The sequence below is a fragment of the Sardina pilchardus genome, chromosome 20 (assembly GCF_963854185.1).
Source record: "Sardina pilchardus chromosome 20, fSarPil1.1, whole genome shotgun sequence".
NCBI classification, from domain to species: domain Eukaryota; kingdom Metazoa; phylum Chordata; class Actinopteri; order Clupeiformes; family Clupeidae; genus Sardina; species Sardina pilchardus.
In genome coordinates this window covers 17,868,345-17,888,761 of record NC_085013.1, presented here as the reverse complement: position 1 = coordinate 17,888,761, position 20,417 = coordinate 17,868,345, and the positions used below count along the sequence as shown (strand labels likewise).

The window sequence follows — 20,417 nt, the reverse complement described above, 5'->3', positions numbered from 1 at the left end:
GTGTGTGGTATTGTGGTGTGTGTGTGTGTGTGTGTGTGTGTGTGTGTGTGTGTGTGGTATTGTGGTGTGTGTGTGTGTGTGTGTGTGTGTGTGTGTGGTATTGTGGTGAGTGTGTGTGTGGTTGTGGTGTGTGTGTGGTATTGTGGTGTGTGAGTGTGTGTGGTATTGTGGTGTGTGTGTGTGTGGTATTGTGGTGTGTGTGTGTGGCTGTGGTGAATCACCAGCGTGGGGTGTGGTGCTGAGGGACTGGCGAGGCTGCCGGTGTGAGGGCGGTTGAGGGCTTCTGCGCCCAACGGACTGCCGCTCCTGCCGAGGCCGCAGGGGTGGACGTTGCCATGGAAATGGCCGAGAGCGCACTGCTGAGCCATATCTGGAGTCCAGAGACGAGGAGGAAGAGGAGCAACTTCTGGACAGAGCACCTGGGGAACACGAGGAAGAGCGGGAGGAAATGAGGTCAAAGCACCACGCAGGTCGACAAAGTCATGAAAAATAACCAAGTCTAGACACAACAGCCAGGCAACACACTGCACTATGGAGGTCTAAAGAGCAAAACAAAACACTAATTCTACAACAGCTAGACAACACACTGCATCTAATTTGCACTACAGAGCCACCAATGTCCAGGAATAATTAGACAAGCAAAGCCAGACACAGACAGGTACGACTGCTAGTAGATTTATCTAAAACACTACTGAACACACGACAGCACCTTTTTCAATCCTATAGTAATGAGCTGGATATTTCCCTGGGCTCTGTACCCAGTTCCCCCGTCACAGATCTATTTACCGTAGAGTAGCGCCACTAAAGACACATTGCCACTTAGATTAAGTGGTTCCGAGTAGTAGGCCTATAGCAAGTCTGAGCATGTGTTTCGTATTGCTACAGTAAATAATTTGGAGAGGAATCCACCTAAACATTCACATTCACATTCACTGTTGCACATCAGCCAGAGGGTCAGTTTTGGAGAAGTACGTAGTAGTGTGACCTTCAGTGTAAGGTGACCAGATGTCCGAGACCAAAACCAGGGACATACTGTAATCCCAAAAATGTTCAGTTTGACTATCAATCTGATTGAAATACATACAAGTTTTATCTTCAAAAAACAGAAGTTTTTCTGTATTTTCCCGGGGACAGGCAACCAAAAACGGAGACTGTCCCCTGAAACTGGGGACATCTGGTCACCCTACTTCAGTGGTCCGATAGCCAGCACAGAGCCACGGCTACAGGGAGAGTTAGGCCAGAGACGGCCGCTCCGCTAGAGAGGATGTAAAGACAAAGAGTGGTGTAATAACGGGGGAACACTCATTAGGCTGGTCACAGGCCAGTCATGCCCCGCTGTAGCTAATGCATTCAGCTAGCTCATTCATTAGTTCCACAGTCTTATTTGTGCTAATTGAAGCAAAATAGCAGCGAGGAGATTCATTCTGTTGGATTTGGACTGCCTAAATACAGTTGACCATTACAAAGTACAATGATAAGAAAGGATTAAAGCTCTGTGTTTTCGCTACGCACCATTTGAACTTTCTTCTCCTCAACATCGCCTCCACAAAACATTAACATAACTAGCTACTGAAAATGACAGGAGTTTTACATTTGACAAACGGTTGGTAGCAGTACAGTATGTTCAGATCATTCAGGTCACTTCACAGCCCGCATTCCTTTCAGTACCTGTTTGAGATTCTGGAGACTCAACCTTGTCTTCATCAGTAGACGTGTCTTTTAGCTTAATAGCTGCTAATCCTTTTGCACACCCCACACACATAAACACACAAAACAAAGGCATGTGATGAGGCTCAACACAAAGAACGACAAGATGACAAAACATATCAAATGGAATAAAAGATGAAAAGGTTGACTAGGCTACCAGAGAGGGAAAACAAAAACTAAAAGCAGCCATGACAATTCTACCGACAAACAGGGAGTTGTCAGATGGAGCAAATAAAAAAGGAATCTGTTGAAAGCTACGACTGGAGCTGGAGTTCAGTGGTAGTAAAACATTTGCTAAACTTAGCTAAAGATATGTGCCATCTGCCCACCCACACGTTTGAGGATATTTCCTCTTACACTTGGAGCCCTAGTCTTAGCGCAGACACCAGCGGGCTGAGACAACAGCACATCGAGCCCTAGTCTTAGAGCCCTAGTCTTAGAGCCCTAGTCTTAGAGCCCTAGTCTTAGAGCCCTAGTCTTAGCGCAGACACCAGCGGGCTGAGACAACAGCACATCGAGCCCTAGTCTTAGAGCCCTAGTCTTAGCGCAGACACCAGCGGGCTGAGACAACAGCACATCGAGCCCTGGTCTTAGAGCCCTAGTCTTAGCGCAGACACCAGCGGGCTGAGACAACAGCACATCGAGCCCTGGTCTTAGAGCCCTAGTCTTAGAGCCCTGGTCTTAGAGCCCTAGTCTTAGCGCAGACACCAGCGGGCTGAGACAACAGCACATCGAGTAAACGCTTCAGTCAGAGAGAGGTGAATGTGTGGTCAAAAGCTTTAAAGGACCAAAGGCTAGAATGCTGAAAAAAAGCATTGCCAAGCAATATAAAGCTAAAAGGTAGGATGAGGTTACAACTTAAGAACATGGAAGCACAGTCACAGGTTTGCTAGAAGTGCTTTTAAGAGGAATAAACAGTGCTGCTGTTTTCCCGTCGTTCGACACAATTCAGTTCTTTGACATGTAACTGTGACTTGTCTGCCTGTTAATAGAACATGTGCTGGTAATGGACCAGCTTTTCTTTTTCTGCCTATTTTCTGCAGTCGAATTCACCCACAATATGTTGGCAGACATCACCAGACATGTAATTAAATCAAAGATTACATTGATTTCTAGGTGTTTAACCTTTTGAAACAAATGGCTGCTTGCCAGGATGTATATCCAACATATATTAATTGCATCAACCCTTAACATAGGTTTGCTCTGGCTTCCTTGCTCGTACAGAAATACATAATGTTATGTACCAGTTCCAAATAAGGGAATGAGATATTTTTCTGCTGGTGTGATGAGTGTGACGTGGGCAGTAATTGTTTGTGATAGCACATTTGCATGTTCCCTTTCAGGAGAGGATGTGTCACAACTCATCAGTCCAGAACAGCCTGCTTTCAGCCAAGTCTCCTGTGTGTGAACCAAACCCATTAGGGCACTTGCTCCTCAAATTACTTCAGAGACAAAAAAACAGCAATGGCTATTTCAGGGGAGTAATGTTCAATTAACTAAATCACTGACACAAGAGAAACCAGGCTAGGACTGAGCAGTTGCTTGGACATTTTGGTTTGGCAACATTTGGTTGTCTTAAAAAGAATTCACAAAACCCCCTTTATCACATAAAATAGTTTAACTCCACATATAAAAAGTACATCAACGCCAATTTTATGATGCAACTCAAAGCAACTGTAATGCTCTTTAGACCATGGGCTAATGAAAGAGTAGAACAAATCCTGTGGAAAGCTTTTATGATTATATTCATAAGCTTCACTGCAACGGTTACCCAATTTACATCTCTCTCTTGTCTAAAACACAAGTCACAATCCCTCACATTCCTTACCCCATAGGTTATTCACTTTAAGACAAAATTAAATATGTTAAACAGCTGAATTATCACCTCACACTGGGAAAATCAGGCCTGGAGGTCTTATATTAGTCTACAGTTATAATGAGTTTAGAATGAGAAGTAATGGAATGTCCTTCTCTAGAGATTATCTTCCAGCTGTGCTAGGGGACTGGTCCAACCCAGAAGCCAAACAGCAGGTACATGCTACAGGTAGCACAATCATCTACACACATACAGATGTGCTCTCTCTCTATTTGAGTCTCTTTCTCTCACACACATACACACACACACACACACACACACACATACAAGCGCACAGCCCCCTCGCCACACGCACACTCGCAGAACTCACACAAACATGCACTGATACACCACCCATCCACACACACACACACACACACACACACACTCTTTCTCTCCCTCCCTCCCCCTCTCCCTGGTCTCTCCTGATAAATTGCTACCTGGCTATAAGACGTTGTTATTAAACCCATTTAATTAGACAATCAATCAATGGGACTCAAGGAATACTTCAGCTCCCTCTTGGCTTCTCTGCACCCATCACATCGGACACTAGGAACACACCCAAGGGCATGGAACAGACTAGACTGGAGGACCAGCCACTCAGTCTGCGCTCCCCAACCAGCAGACACACACACACTCACACACACACACACACACACACACACACACACACACACACACACACACACGCACACACACACAGTGGCATCAAACATCCAACAAGGTCCGCAGGGTGCAGAATGATTCACAAAAGGTGCGTCTGAGCTGTTTGTCGTCGCTCCCAGGCAAATCCAACGGTTCTGAGCATGACTCACGTCACGAACACCCTTCAGCTACCTGCTATCTCCCCTTTCTCTCCCAGAGAGCGGGAGCGGGAGCGTGAGGGAGCTCGTATCTGAACCGGTCTTGGAGTCATTAGGACTCGCTTTGCCAAACTCTTTTTTACAGGCTGACAGACAGCATAAAGTGTGGCGGCATCAGCTGCCAGGAGCATAAAAATGATGAGAAAGGTGCGTCGTAAAGAAGAAGGAGACGAGGCCCCGAGCCGCAGGGCTGCTAGAGAAAGGCAGAGCTATCATGTGTAACATTTAAAAGCCATAAGTCTGAGTTTAGAGGGGAGCAGGCCGTCAAGCACAGGAGTGCTGAAAGCTCCCAAATCAAATGCTGCACCCTTGTTCTCAGACACATCGAAATAAATAAATAAATAAATATAAATAAATAAATGTCAAAATGGTGCCAGTCCTATATTACAGGCTCCAGGCGTGTGCCAGACAAACCTCTGCCAGGACATTCCAAAATAACCGAGACGGGAATATTTCCTTCTCCTCCGTGCGTGCCAACCACCCTAACCCTCCTCCCCTGGGGCATCATAAACACCTGTAGCTCCGCCCCTGGTGCATCATAAACACCTGTAGCTCCGCCCCTGGGGCATCATCAACACCCGTCAGAGAAGAAGGGCTCAGCCATGCGCTCCAGGGTAGAGGACTGATGAGAGATCAGACAGTAAAGGTGTGTGTGTGCCAGGTGTGTGCTGCTCACCTGTGTTGACCTTAGAGGTGACGTGAGCCACGTCCAGGAGACGCGGGGGCCGGACAGGGGTGGAGCTGAGGCGTGGTCGAGGCCTGGGCCGCTCGGAGGGCTTGCTGATCTTGGAGAGCGGAGCGAAGATGCCTGAGGGGGCAGCAGAGCGGTCATGAGACAAGCAGGAAGTGAAGAGAATGACAAGACAGGAGAAATGGGGTGCCTCTCAATATCTCTCCTCGACTCTCGACGCTCGATCCTCCAGGGGCGTTCCCACTGATCTATAACTAACACTGGATAGACTATCCCTCGTCGTGTTTGAGAGCATGAAGGGTTTGGGGGGGGTGGTTCTCGTCGTGTTAGAGAGCATGAAGGGGGGGGGGGGGGTGGTTCTCACCGTGTTTCTGGGGGCAGGTGAAGGGTTTGGGGGGGGGGGTACTCACCGTGTTTCTGGGGGCAGGTGAAGGGTTTGGGGGGGGTTTCTCACCGTGTTTCTGTGGGCAGGTGAAGGGTTTGGGGGGGGGGGGTACTCACCGTGTTTTTGGGGGCAGGTGAAGGGTTTGGGGGGGGTTTCTCACCGTGTTTCTGTGGGCAGGTGAAGGGTTTGGGGGGGGTGGTTCTCACCGTGTTTCTGGGGGCAGGTGAAGGGTTTGGGGGGTGGTTCTCACCGTGTTTCTGTGGGCAGGTGAAGGGTTTGGGGGGGGTGGTTCTCACCGTGTTTCTGGGGGCAGGTGAAGGGTTTGGGGGGTGGTTCTCACCGTGTTTCTGTGGGCAAGTGAAGGGTTTGGGGGGGGGGGGGGGGGGGGGGGTCCTCACCGTGTTTCTGGGGGCAGGTGAAGTACTGCACGCCGGCAACAGAGCCGTCATTCTTCCCCTCAGGCTGCTGCAGCTCCACGCCGGCCCACAGGCCTCCAGCAAACTCTGTACTACCACAGAAACGCAGTGTGCCAATCTACACACACACACGCACACGCACATACACACAGACACAAACACACACAAACACACACACACACACACAGACGCACACGCAGACACACACACACACAACACCAATACACAAATAAAACCCAAGAGTTTAAATCAATGACTCATTCACATACCAAGCAGTTGGAAAAACTACAAACACAGCAAATATAGAAGTGCCCGCATAAGTGGTGATCAGCAGGGGAGAGAGCCACAGAGAGGGAGACAGACAGACACACACACAAACACGCACACACGCACACACACACACACATACACACACACACACACACACACACGCACACACACACGCAGGGCGAGAGAGAGAGAGTGAAATGTGATTCGGTGCAAGCGGCTTTGAAATGCAGATAATACATGTTCAATGAACCTATTTCATGCTCTCCTTATCACCTCCTCTGCCTCACCCTCAGGAGAGCCCTGAGAAGTGATTACTTGTTCGTTCCTTCCCTAAACACAGCGCATGTTTATATTTGTCCCCCCCCCCATACCCTCGACCCCCCCCCCCACCCCCCCCGCCCAGCTCATTCCCCCTCCATCCCACTTCCACCCCCAGCCTGCCCAGTAGCAGCAGAGAGGCGCATGGGACAAGTGTCTTGTGTGTCTACATGCATAAGCAAGCACATGCGTGAGGGGGAGCACATGAAATGTATACTGTAGGCCAGATCAAAGCGCCCGAGGGGGGGGGGGGGCACTGGGGGGGGGGGGGGGGGTCTGAGCCGCAGTGCAGATAATAGGGTTTTGATTAGCCAATCTCCACATACTCCACTGCTATGGCTCGGCCTTGGCTCCCAGTGCGCCATGAGATTTCATTACCACCTCATTCCCTAAGACCCTGTCTGGCTGGGGACTGTGTGTGTGTGTGTGTGTGTGTGTGTGTGTGTGTGTGAGAGAGAGAAAATCCATCTGTGTCTGAGTGCATGTGTGAGCGTGTGTGTGACAAAGAGAGAATGTGTGCATGCATGTGTGTGTGTGTGTGTTTGATAAAAGTGAGAGTGTGTGAATGTGTGTATGTGTGATAAAGAGAGAGTATGTGTTTGTGTATGTGTGTCTGCGATAAAGATAGAGTGTGTGTGTGTGTGTGTGTGTTTGTGTTCCAGAAAAGGACACAAAAGTCACAGAAAGCAATCATCTGCTAACTATTCATTCTTTCTCCGGAGTCTCAGATCTCCATCCACTACCGTCTGCAGCAGTAATGTAGCCAACTAGGGAATAGATTACCCCTGCAGACACTGCAGCATACATCACACACGCTGATGTGGAGGACCAGCTCTGTACTGTAATGAATAGGGTTGGGTATCGTTTGGGTTTTATCCGATACCGGTGCCAAATCGATACTTTTAAAACGGTGCCGGTGCCAAAACGGTGCCTGAACCGGTACTTTTTTTCTTTTTTTTTACAATGAAATGGTCTAGCATGAATAGGCTATATGCACGGCTGTTCAAGTACATCATTTGTTTCCAGCATTAGCTGGGTTGTATCTGCATCTTATCTTATATTTAGCTCCTTATATGTTCACTCCAACAAGATATGGTTAGGCCTACCCCGTAACCCCATTATAAAAATGTTGTTATAATTAATTATAAATTAATTACATTATATAATTAATAAATTGTTATACTCAATTTACTATCAATATCTCATTGCTTCTATGCATAATATATCTAAATGTTAAAACAGCTTGCCATGGGTGCACAGTGCACACACAATGGTAAGCTCTGCTTTCATGTTCATCCAATATAGGCCTGTAGGTGGCTTGCTTTAAGGTAGGCTAAGTTAAAATGGCTTGCCATAGAACTGCCAGGTCAAACGCATTTCTAAGTAACGTTGAGGGACTTTCAAATTCGTTCAGTGTGTTCCCAAATGCTTCTCGAAATATGTCTTCCCTCATAACACGGAATTGTTTTAAACATGTTACATGTGCTGATGTTGAAGTGTTTTGATACCCAGCACAGGGATTTAAAAAAAAAGAGCAACTATAGTAGCCAATGCGCTAACATTGGCTACCCCTGTATGAGCAGCTTAATTAGCGATACCTACGCCGGAGATGGTTAGCCTGTTTGACAGCTCAGGGATATCAACGCAGAGTAATTTGTAACCTGCATAACATTTAGCGTGATCTTCATATTCATTGTGATACTAGGCCTACATTGGCCTCATGCATATGAAAAAATAACGTAGCCTAATGTAATTATGTTGTAAAAGGAACACACGTGAAACAACGTTTTCACATTAGAGTTTGCTGATAACATTTCAAATGGATCCCAGTTAGCTCATTAGCAAGGTTACTGAGTAAAGTAGGCTATACTGTTGATGTTGTTTCATAGCCTTTTGTGTACTGCGAGATTTTGACAAGAGCTACCTGACATGGGCTCACGTGAGCTCTCAAACACTGTCCACTAATCTACGGTTGTGTTGCATCCCTCTGCTTTAAGCATCTAGTGTTTATGTTGGCTAGCTGTATCTGGATGTGGTGCTATCAGAGCAAGAAGTTAGATATGGCGCATGACGTGCAGTGATGCATCGTATAAAAAAAAAAAAAAAAAAACGCCATTTAAATGAAGCACCGAAATGAGGCACCGAAATTCACGTTGTCATTCGGTATGGTTACTACCGTTTGCGTCGGCACCGGTTCCATACTAGACCCGTGTTTCGGTACCCAATAGTAATGAACACCATTTTACACTCTCAACTAGAAAAACAACAGTCTGGCAATCTGACACTTCTCCACTGAGTGCAACGTGTACAAAATCTAGTGAACAATGACTCAGCGCACTTTACTGAAAGAGTGCTGTGTGTGTGTGTGTGTGTGTGTGTGTCTGTCTGTCTGTCTGTCTGTCTGTCTGTCTGTCTGTCTGTCTGTCTGTCTGTCTGTCTGTCTGTCTGTGTGTGTGTGTGTGTGTGTGTGTTGTGTGTGTGTGTGTACTGTAGTTTACTGAACAGCTATTTACTGTGCAGCTGCAGTCCATCTGCTGTGTAAGATGGAGTCACTGGAGGAGCAATCGAAGACCATTCAGTTGAAGTGGCCATTCAGTTGAGCACTAGCCAAGTGCACCTTCTGTTCGGCCACCACCACGCCATCCCCACTAGTCCTCCATTGTACCTCCACTGACTCCATCTTGCACAGTAGATGGACTAGTCTGGCTTTCACCATACTAAGCTCAGTCTTTTAAGATTGAACATTAGTCTGGGGAGGCTGCGCTATGTTTCTACTGCACTTCGCGTCGCTTAAGTTTCGTTATTCGTTATCGTCACGTCACCGGCCAATAGCTTGCCAGGACTAGAGTATGTCCGTTTCTGATTGGAGCCAAAGGTTCTGGCAGTAAACAGAGGAAAAAGATCTGATGGTTTCCAGCCTGAGCTGCAGGAGCGAAATTCAAATTCCCCGGAAGTTCAGGCAGGGGTCACCCAGCCTATAGACGGACTGCAGCTGCACATTAAAGAGCCGTTCAGTAGCTAAAGCTGGCCACACACTACACGATTTTTAAATCTTATAAGATTGTCGGATCGGGACAACACCACACACATAAAGAGAATCTTCACCGATATTTCCCCTCTCCGATCGTCAACATGATCGCATAAGATTCGAACGCACAATAAGCGTACCTTCTGTCCGGCCACCACCACGCGGTCGCCCAGGCACACGTCCATGGAGACCAGCTGGAGGCGGGCCTTGTCGGTGAGCGCGGCGGCGGGGTGGGGGGGCAGGGGGGGCAGCAGGGGGGTGCAGGGGCGCGGCAGGGCCTCCCTCAGCAGCGTCCGCAGCTCCTTGGCCTGGGCAGCCGCGTCCGCCATCTCCAGAGGCATGTCCACCGGCTCAGGGACCACGTCCGCCGGACACTGGCCTCGCTCGTTCTGCAGCCGTGGAGGAGGGGAGGAGAGACAGTTAGAGAGACTTGGGGTGCCTCTCATGCAGCATTTATACGTCCTCCCTCGCTCCTCGGGCCTCGATCCTCACTGATCTACATAAAGAAAGATAGACGAAGGGATAGACTATCGTTGTTGCCGCCCCATCATTCTTTATGTAGATCAGTGAGGATCGAGGCCCGAGGAGCGAGGGAGGATGTATACATGAGAGGCACCTATAGTCTCTTATTTTTCTGCAAACTGTGTGCACTTTTAAGGAGATACTCTTTAAATCTCATTGTACTGTGTGTAATGACAATAAAGGCTTTCAATTTCAATTTCAGACGCAAAGAAATAATACAATGAGGAACCCACAGCTAATGAACAAGACAAGAGGGGGTTGGTTTTTTTCCCAATTAGAGTAATCACTGTAACACTAGGTTTCCACACAGCAAAACACCTTACGAATATCGCAGACTTTTTTGAATTTCACCTTAGCGTAACAGCAGGCTATTTGGCAAGCAGTGGCAAGCGACCTAACAACAGCAAACACATACTGTACACACAGACACTTACAGCCTCTCTCTCTCTCACTCTCACACACACGCACGCACGCACGCACACACACACACACACACACACACACACGCACGCACGCGCGCACACAGGTACCGCACATAAATGAGCTCTAGCACATTCCCTCATGACTACAGATGACTGTATTCTCACATCCCTGGGTCAGCTATTTGAGTCCCTTGGGTCTCTACGTGCGCCTCCTTATCGGCGGCCATGAGCCGGGCATGCAGGGCTGCACATATTGGAGAAACGAGGCGAGACTTCAAACACAAACGACGTTCCAAAAGAACATTTCACAGCTTGAACTGACCATACTGGCGCACAAACCATTCTAACACCTTGTGGAGCGGGAGCCTGTTTGGGGAGAGGACATTTGCACACGACTAAGGCTCTCTTTGACTCCAGGAGGAGCTGAGGGAGGGTGTCGGCGTCAAGGCTGCAGACTCAGCAGGCTCATCCTGACCTCAGCCCACCTACACCTCTCCCAAACTCAACTGAAGCTTATTCCTATTCTCCACCTTCTCCAAACTGCCGGGGAAGAAGAAACTTGAACTGCAGCTAAACTCACAAATCAATGTAACGGCACACAGATGCGCGTTAAGCATGCAGATCTGCTTCCTTTCTTCACTTCCTGGACAAATTAGTCCGCTGAGCACTCGCGAACGACTGAAATCTCATAACAGCCAGGTAGGCAGTGGAGCGAAGTGGCGTGACACCACTGATTAGGGCTTAATGCTTAATGATGAGCTACAGCCACACACGGAAGAGCAGCGACTGGGCTTGTGTGCACCTGTGTGAACGAGGCTGTGTGTGTGTGTGTGTGTGTGTGTGTGTGTGTGTGTGTGTGTGTGTGTGTGTGTGTGTGTGTGTGTGTGTGTGTGTGTGTGTGTGTGTGTGTATGTGCGCTCGCTCATTTGGGGTGAGATGAACAAAGCCTTGTTAAGGCTGACCTTTGGTACCCCACTCATTAGATCTGCACCTTACGCCGGGCTAAAAGGCGTCTGTGCCATCGACCAGGAGCCCCTCAAGCTCTCCTTTAAGGGCTTGGCACTTGAAAGCGTGTCACTCAGAATCAGTGATCTGGGTGTTCCACACATGGAGGGGTTCCTAAAGAACAATGCTGCCCTCTCATGGTGAAAGGAGGGACTGCGGGCTAATGAACAGGTACGTGAGAAGAAAGCAAATTGGAACATAGATAGTGAATATATTCTTGTTGTTTGATAACTAGAAAAGGTCAATCCAGCCAGGGCATAGAAACACAGCTCTGGCCGATCAAAGTGCTCTCCACTTCGGTGTTAACATGGCAGCCATTGTCTGAGAGGCGTGCCACGGAGTGGCTTCTCTGGACTGAGAGTAACGGTCCTTCATCTCATCGTGAAGCTGTAATTACAGCAACAAATCACAGATCCAGATCCTATATCACACAGCGCCCCATCAATCAGACAAGAGGCAGTCATTCAGCAAAGGTCAGAGGTCAAAAGCAGCCATTTTCTCCACGCTCATCACACAATAAATAATGTGCCACTGAGCCAACAAGCTATTTAGCTGAGTGGTCCGACTGCTTTAAGAGGGGGACTCAGTCAGACAGACGGAGATAACTCCCCCAGGCAGTGAAAAGCATTTATTAAGTATTTATTAAGTGCTGTGGGAACAGCACCCATGGGGGCACATCCCTAAATGTCCAAATGCTTATTGATCCCCTCGTGACCAAGAGTCATAAACGGTGAAGCCTCCTGTGGGAACAGTAAGCAGTCGATTAACGTGTTTGACCAGGGCAATGTGGGGGGGCTTCACCCCTTCGTCCACTACACTGATGACAGAGTAATATCTAGTCTCATTTAGGCCCATAACTTCTCTCAGTGTGGGGGGGCTTCACCCCTTCATCCACTACACTGATGACAGAGTAATATCTAGTCTCATTTAGGCCCATAACTTCTCTCAGTGTGGGGGGGCTTCACCCCTTCATCCACTACACTGATGACAGAGTAAGATCTCGTCTCATTTAGGCCCATAACTTCTCTCAGTGTGGGGGGGCTTCACCCCTTCATCCACTATAGTACACTGATGCCAGCGTAGGATCTCGTCTCATTTAGGCCCATCACTTCTCTCAGGGTGGGGGGGCTTCACCCCATCGCCCACTACACTGATGCCAGCGTAGGATCTCGTCTCATTTAGGCCCATCACTTCTCTCAGGGTGGGGGGGCTTCACCCCATCGCCCACTACACTGATGCCAGCGTAGGATCTCGTCTCATTTAGGCCCATCACTTCTCTCAGGGTGGGGGGGCTTCACCCCATCGCCCACTACACTGATGCCAGCGTAGGATCTCGTCTCATTTAGGCCCATCACTTCTCTCAGGGTGGTACTGTACGTATGTGTAGCCATTACACACGGAGGATCCACTACTGTAGCTCTGGTTTGGGTCAGCAGATCATTTCAGCACACCCTTAGAGAGTGAGAACTCACTGGGACTTTACCTGATGCATCGCAGGGTTTAGCATGTGAGAGGGCTGACCAGGTCAACATCAAAGCATCGTCCATATTTATCCTTCACCTGCCCGTATACTACAGTAGGTAATCAATATAAAGGTCATCTGCCCGTATTCTAGGTAATCAATATAAGGGGCGAGAGGCATTTGGTGTTACACGTTCAGTTGTGTTAAGCTTATGATCCACTTGGTTAATCATGATCTGTTGGGCAAATGAACAACATCCCATTTGTGTCAACATGAGCACATAAACACTGACAGCAGGGCAGTCCTTGATTGAGCTTGATTGCATATTTGATGGCTAAATATTGTTGTCGCACAATGTCACCATTGCGGTTGCCTGCTACTCTCCTGCACTGACAGAAAACACATACTGTACTGTATACCATAATTTCTCAACTATTAGCCACGGTGTACACATTGATTTTGCAAAATGTCTTTAGCTATGAGGTTAATACACGGGGGGCAGTTAATATGGTATTAACATGGTTTTGTTTCTTTTAACTTCCATAAAACATAAATCCTGTGGCTTATACATAATTTGGCTAATACACAGAATTACCGTAGACATGATCCCAAAACTCCATAACTAAAGCGCCATTTGTACTGTAGATGAATTCCAACACTAACTAGAGATAAAGGGTGGCAGGGACAACGCAGCCAGAGTAAATAAATAACACGACAGTTGTTGTTGTTGTTGTTGTTGTTGCCCTATGGGCCTGACAGTTCCACAGGCCTGGGACGAGAGTTTGCGAGAGTAAACAGAGCTGCAGGGGAGCGGGGGACTCGTCTCAGACATCTGCTGTGCTGCAGCCCGCGGCCCCTGGGTGCTGCACTACACGGACGCCCACAGAAATTAGTGCAGGAAATAAATTAGCTAAATTATCTTTTTTTTTCAAGTGGCTGTGGGGAGAATTGGAAAATTGGGAATAGATGGTGATGACATAAATGTGTGTGTGTGAGTGTGAGTGTCAGAGTGTGTGTGTGTGTGTGTGTGTGTGTGTGTGTGTGTGTGTGTGTGTGTGTGTGTGTGTGTGTGCCCAAAACACACTGTTTTCATTTTATTTGCTTGGACAGTGGCAAGCAAATCAAATCTGATCAAAGATAATTATAAGAGCGATTATGCATCTTCTAAAGCCCATCTTACTGCACTGTTTCATATGCTTTATTTCATGCCACTCACCCACGTCCAACCTCCTGGATATAAATGATCAATTCACCCAACACCTAGCACTCCAAAATGACAGCGATCACCCCCTCAATCCACATCTCACACTCCCACCATCTGGCCACAGACAGACAGACAGACAGACAGACAGACACACACACACACACACACAGCTCACCCTGTACTAATCAAACGTGGTGTGGCTATGAATGTAATGCATTATTAGGAATTTCTGTGTGAAACAAACGGCATATTGTGTGTGTTCTGTCTTCTGTGTCTGCATGCTTCAGTCGTACAGACTGTGAGGCGGACTTCCTGCAGGACAATTAATACTCCATCCACACACCCATCATTTGTGGACATCCTTAACACACATAAAACTCTTGAAACTCCACTACATGGATTTGCCATACTGTACTGGCACATATACTGCACTTTTTACCCCCTTATCTGTCAATCTATTTATTAAATTCCTCTAAACCTTTTCTTTATCCTTTAAAATGGACACCTACGCATACGAAAGTTGAGAAGCTAAATGCTATTTTACTACATGTTTCACAACAGAGTCTCTATGAATGTGACCAATACAAATCCTCAAAGACTTGACTTCAGCTTAGAGGGTTCAGCTTTAACACCAGAACACTGCCTGCAATAATGACTATAGCAGAAAAGTCAAAGACTCTAATTTCAAATTAACATTCATCTCCGGGTTGCCCGTGGTGTGATCAACACACATTTTATACCTAGATAGCCTACATAATAGATGATTTATTCACAAAAATGATTTTACCCCATAATCTAAAAACATTTCCCTTGCCTCTCCAAATCAGTAATGACTCATCAAGCACTCCGGAAACTAGCTGTGCAACTGATTTTAGAATCTAAATGAGGTTCAATCGACAGCATCTGATAAATGTGGTCCGGGTTTAGAGAAGTAATCAAAAGCCTGAAATATCCCACTGAATCTATTTGGTTATCATTGTAGACTTGTAGTACCATGTCAGTGTAGGGTCCAGTATTTTGAGTTGGTGAATATTTGATTAGCAGAATGTCATACACCTAGACCTGACAAACTCACGTTGTACACAGAATCATACACACATTTACCCTTTTTTCTCATTTAAAGGAGAAATCTGACGAGTTTTCACATAGATCTCCATTTCTCAAGGTCACAGAGTACTGTTGGTTTTTCTGGGGCCATTTCTGTGAGCACTGTAGCTGCCTGGCTGTGGTAACGGCTGGCTGTAGCAACTTGAACTCCGTAAAACTGATAGTTCTCTTTTTATCCGCAGCAACATTACTCGGTAACCTCCAGAAACTGAGAATTATGTGAAAACTCTCCAGATTTCTCCTTTAAGTAGTCCAGAAACTTCCACTTAAAGTTGGTTGTACAGCTGTATAGAATGCAAACTGAATGTGAATGTGTACATTTCTCCGAACATGCTATCTAGGTTATCTCGCGATTAAAAGTTCCCTGCTTTTCATTTAAGGAGTTCCAAAAACTCCTTAATACTCCAAAACTCCAAAAACAGTAGCTGTATCAAACCATTTCTGCACGTCATCTCATTTGCTAACGAGAGCTGATGCCATGCATCCATCTTGTCTTCCAAAAGCTGATTGGGACGTTTTAGGAGATGAGAAGCAGACAGCACTACAAAGCAGGAAGACGTACCCGAAAGGCAGGGTTGGCTCCCAGCTCCAGTAGACACTTGACAGCAGATGTGCACAGGTTGGAGGCAGCGATGTGCAAAGCGGTGCCAAAATCAAAGTCGCTGCAGGTGGCATCCACCTCTAGAGACACAAAACAATCAGCGTGTGGGTGTGAGAGTTTCCCAGAACATAAAGAAATCCTGTTCAAACCAGAACACACCAAATGTGCACCATCTCTCTCTCCCTCTCTCTCTCTCTCCGTCCCATTCCCTTCATCCATCCCTCGCTCCCTCTCCCTTGTTTACTGTTTCCTGTTTCCTGTTTCCTGTGCGGTCATCTCACCTCCAGGCTGCGAGGCCTCCAGAACCACGCGGATGAGCTGCGGGACGTCAAAGTAGGCGGCGTAGTGCAGGGCGCTCATGTGCGTCCAGCGGCTGCGGAGCGACGGCTCGGCGCCCAGCAAGAGCAGCTGCTTAGCGAAGAGTGCCGCCCGCTCAGCATCACCTGCGATGGGCAACATCATAAAATGTCTCTTAGGAAACTGTAAACGTCCGTTCTGAAAGCCAGCAAGGGTTCATGAGGAGAGGAAACGTTAGTGGCCCATAAAACGTTTACAGTTGTGTTGCTCTTCTAAAGAGATCAAGAGTGCTCAAGGATGGGCATCCCTCTTGTTATGATCTGAGAGCACTTGAAGGGATCTAAAAGAATTACATCAAGCTGGGTGAAACTATATCATTCTGTGATTACGCAGGGAGACTCTTAGAGGAGTTTACAGAAGCAGACTACATTTTGGTAAAGAATTCAAATAAAAGTTATCATGTCATGGTTTTAGACATAACGTCGCGAGTAACAACGTCAACCATAGCAACGGAGCTCTTAGGAGTTGTTCTTTTTCCTTACTATCAAAAAGTTGATCTCAGCATCTTTGACAATAGGTTTTAAGAGAAAACTAGCTAAAAACTTTTAGTGCGATTCAGGAATACTTTTAACAGTAAAGATAACACACTTTGTGAATATGGGCCCAGACGTACTAGTCAAAGTGTGCAGTCAAAAGAGAGAGTGATAGAAGAAAAAGACGAAGTGCATAGTTAATGAGAGGACACAGGAGGCTTTTAAGATTGGCATATGAGCTAGACACCCACCGATGCCAGGAGCTCCAGCCTTGCAGCAGTAGTGCAGAAGACTCATGTCAGTCAAGCCATCCCTGTCATTCACACCACAGCCTCTCTTCAGGATCTGCAAACAAGAGACAGGAGCTTGGGTGAAGCCCAGGAATCACTGGAGAACAATATGACAGAATTGGTTCATATTTTGCTTTTCTAAAACAAGCCCAATAGTGCGCTTATCAGCTCATATATCATATCAACTTGGACACATAGTATCGCACCAGCTTGGCACCATATTTGAGGAACAGCTTTTCTGAAAACAAATCCCAAGAGGAAAACATGGCTCGCTACACTGCAAACAAATCAATCAGGAACAAACAGTGACATTCAGGCTTATGTAATCTTGCCTCTGTGTGGATTGTCACACAAACCAGGTTTTAATCTAAAAATGTTCACTTCATCATCTTGCTTTTGGCTCAGACAAAACTCTCTGAAGCCCCCCCCGCCAACCCCCAACCCCCAACCAAGAGTGATCACAGTAATATCATATCAACAGCTTTACTCCTGTGAAAGTCCAATCTGTTAGAAGTTGAATTTCCTGCATGTCTCCTGTTTGATGAGGTCTGTACTAATTAATTACAACACAAAGCGATCTGAGAAAATGACAACAGCAGCACAGCAGCCTGTGAGCGCAGACGCAGACCTCACTGCCGATAAGACTGATGTTCTTCTGGACCTGGGGAACCCACTGCCTCAGCACCGCAAAGAGCTCAGGCACGCTGGTCTGGGGGTCCTGCAGGACCTCCCTGCACATCGGATCATTGGGGTCGAAGAAAGAGAACTCTGGACACAGAGAGAGAGAGAGAGAGAGAGAGAGAGAGAGAGAGAGAGAGAGAGAGAGAGAGAGAGAGAGAGAGAGAGAGAGAGGTTTCAACCATACAGTGACATGGAAATGTTATGACACCGCTCATCAAAACATCCGGAACACACATACTGTACTATAACTGAGTCATTCTTAAAGGCTATTCACACCAAGAATGAAAATATGAATGACAACATTCACACATAAACTATAACGATAAAGACATGAAGAACGATATCGTTGGGGATCACATTCAGAGCGATTTTGAGAATGATTAAAAGCTAACCAATCAGAACCCATCACATTTTAGCCCTCACACATCACAAGGAGAGACTGTGCTTATTGTCGGTCAGTGTGGACGCTTTTATCGTTATGGTTACAGTTATCTTTATAGTTATCATTCTTAGTGTGAACAGCCCTTTACACAGTACACAGTACACAGTATTCTTCTGTTCAATTTTATTTTGTCTACTACTAGTACAATATTTGTATTTTGTATTTAGACTATATGACTTCACTTTAAAATTAGCGCTTACTAGTCGACTATTAAAATCATTAGTCGGTGCAGTCAACTAGTCTTGGACAAAAAGGCTAAAGGAAGCATGTAAGACTTCACAGAAAATAAGGCCATTAAGACAGACCATTATTAAAAGTACAATAAAAACACATCTGCTTTGGATAACTAACCATTTAGCGCTAGCAGTAATGTTCGCACCCACACTGTACTGGAACATGTCGACTAATCGACAAATTGACAACTTTTATGAAAAACGTGTCAACTAGTACAAATCTGTGGTCGTAAACCCCCGATCACACATACTGTACAGCACACTCAAGCTAAAACCCAGAGCTAAGTGCCCTACCCCCGTCTGAGGGCAGAGGAGCGGAGGCCACTTGATGGATGATGGGCGGCTCCACGCAGGGCAAAGAGCTGCTGTACCTCCCCTGGCCCTCCGAGGGCTCCAGCACCACATCCTCCCTGGTCATGTCCCGCTCACCACCTGCAAAATGTCAACATGTCAAAACAGGTTTAGCTCATGGAAATGTCACTGGTAAAAGCAAGCTATCATGCGAGGTCAAGTGTTAGCAGGAATAAAGTGCTTTTGTAGTCTAACGACAGTAGCAACTCTACAAAGTGTAGCATAGCCAAACAGCAGATGAACCTGACTCCAGCGTTTGTTGAAAGACTGTACAGCTGTACAACGGGTCAACAAAATATTTATATGTGGATATATACAGTACATTACATCATTCATCATTACAGTTGGTTAATATATTGTGGAAATAGACTTGTCCAATATCTGTCTGTAGGAGTGCACAGCCTGTTTTGTTTGTTTGTTTTCCCTTAATCTGCTGTCACATGAACATTGTTGTCTAATCTGGGTTCTTTTAGCCATGACATGCTATAGACGAGAAGCCCCTCGGGCCCAAATGGCAGCGGTCCACAATAGGGCCCTATGGCCGTTCAAAGTACCGTTGAAGTAAGGAGGCTTCATACACCTTAGCTAAATACACTCCAGTTCAGTTTTTAAGCATTCGGAACATTTCATTTCAATATCCTTTTAGTTAGTTTGCTTTATTTTGATGGAGGTCTAGTAGATATGCTCAGCCATCCACAAGCGTTGTACATCACTGCAGAAATTACTCTCATTCCCTCCAGCAGCTCTTTGCGTGACCCTCATTTTCAGTTCAGACCCCATACAGTATTTTCAATTGGAAAGAAATCTATTCTATTGTAAAGGAAGGCTTTGTAATGGCCACTCCTAGACTGTATTGTCCATTAGCCATTTTGATACTATTTTGAAGGTATGTGTATGACCAGCTGAAACGTCCATTTGCCTCTTGCCTGAGGATGAGATTTCAAAATATCCACATAATTCTACACATATATCCACACATCTATATACACGTTAAGTATACCAACTGCTCAGCATGTTTCCCACCCCTGTGTTTTATAGTTGGTAACAGTGTTCTTTGGATCACAATCCTCAGCCTGCATCTCCCAAACATAATGTTGTCCATTGTGAGAACCGGTTCTATTTCTGTCTCATCTGACCACAGAACACTCCCCCAAAGGTTTAAAGAGTTTGGACACAGTGCGATAAGTAAGTAAGGAACAAGTAACCTACGCTTTAGTTAGGGACCGATATTTGGCAAAGGTTGCATTTGAACTGGATATAATGGAAAAAAGTCTTGAAAAAAACTACTGTGTATTTGACAGAGGAGTGTATTTTCCTCCACTTCATCCATATTTTAATAAAGGGACACAAAAAGGACTTTAACTTCTCTTCCAGTCATGAACCTTCACATTCATAACATTATGTACTGTAGGCACAGTCTCATCAATATTTCACTATAGTGTGTAACTTAACTCTCCACTGGCACCCCGTGGTACTGTGGCCATAGCTGAGGCAAACTGCACCTGAATATCTGTGCATAACACTGAAGCTCAATCAATTAAATCATAAGACAAGTTCACAAGATAAGCCAAGAAGCAAATAATCCTGAACTCGGCTGTAAAAGTAACTTACCACGACTGAGGTAAGTGGACTCGGACCTGTTATATTCCATTACAAAATAATTCATAAGAGCTAAGCCAACAGGTCCCAGAATAGCCTCTGGTGGGGCATCACCACTCTGGCCCTGATATCCAA

General features: G+C 46.3%; 1 protein-coding gene across 2 annotated transcripts in view; it reads right to left on the bottom strand.

The window, feature by feature from the left end:
- Positions 1-20,417, bottom strand: part of zgc:103755 (uncharacterized protein LOC449988 homolog) — a 30,262-nt gene that overhangs the window by 8,269 nt on the left and 1,576 nt on the right. Inside the window, exons 1-11 of one of the 2 annotated variants that reach the window (XM_062523220.1) lie at positions 20,295-20,378; positions 18,627-18,764; positions 17,605-17,744; positions 16,938-17,031; positions 16,138-16,299; positions 15,818-15,936; positions 9,674-9,922; positions 5,900-6,035; positions 5,102-5,233; positions 1,669-1,740; positions 222-419 (exon numbers count right to left, since the gene is read on the bottom strand). In XM_062523220.1, the coding sequence (XP_062379204.1) occupies positions 222-419; positions 1,669-1,740; positions 5,102-5,233; positions 5,900-6,035; positions 9,674-9,922; positions 15,818-15,936; positions 16,138-16,299; positions 16,938-17,031; positions 17,605-17,744; positions 18,627-18,764; positions 20,295-20,349 (1,495 nt within the window). In that variant the 5' untranslated portion in view covers positions 20,350-20,378. Of the gene's footprint in view, positions 1-221; positions 420-1,668; positions 1,741-5,101; positions 5,234-5,899; positions 6,036-9,673; positions 9,923-15,817; positions 15,937-16,137; positions 16,300-16,937; positions 17,032-17,604; positions 17,745-18,626; positions 18,765-20,294; positions 20,379-20,417 lie in introns of those variants that run through there. The other variant, XM_062523221.1, reaches the window with a different exon arrangement.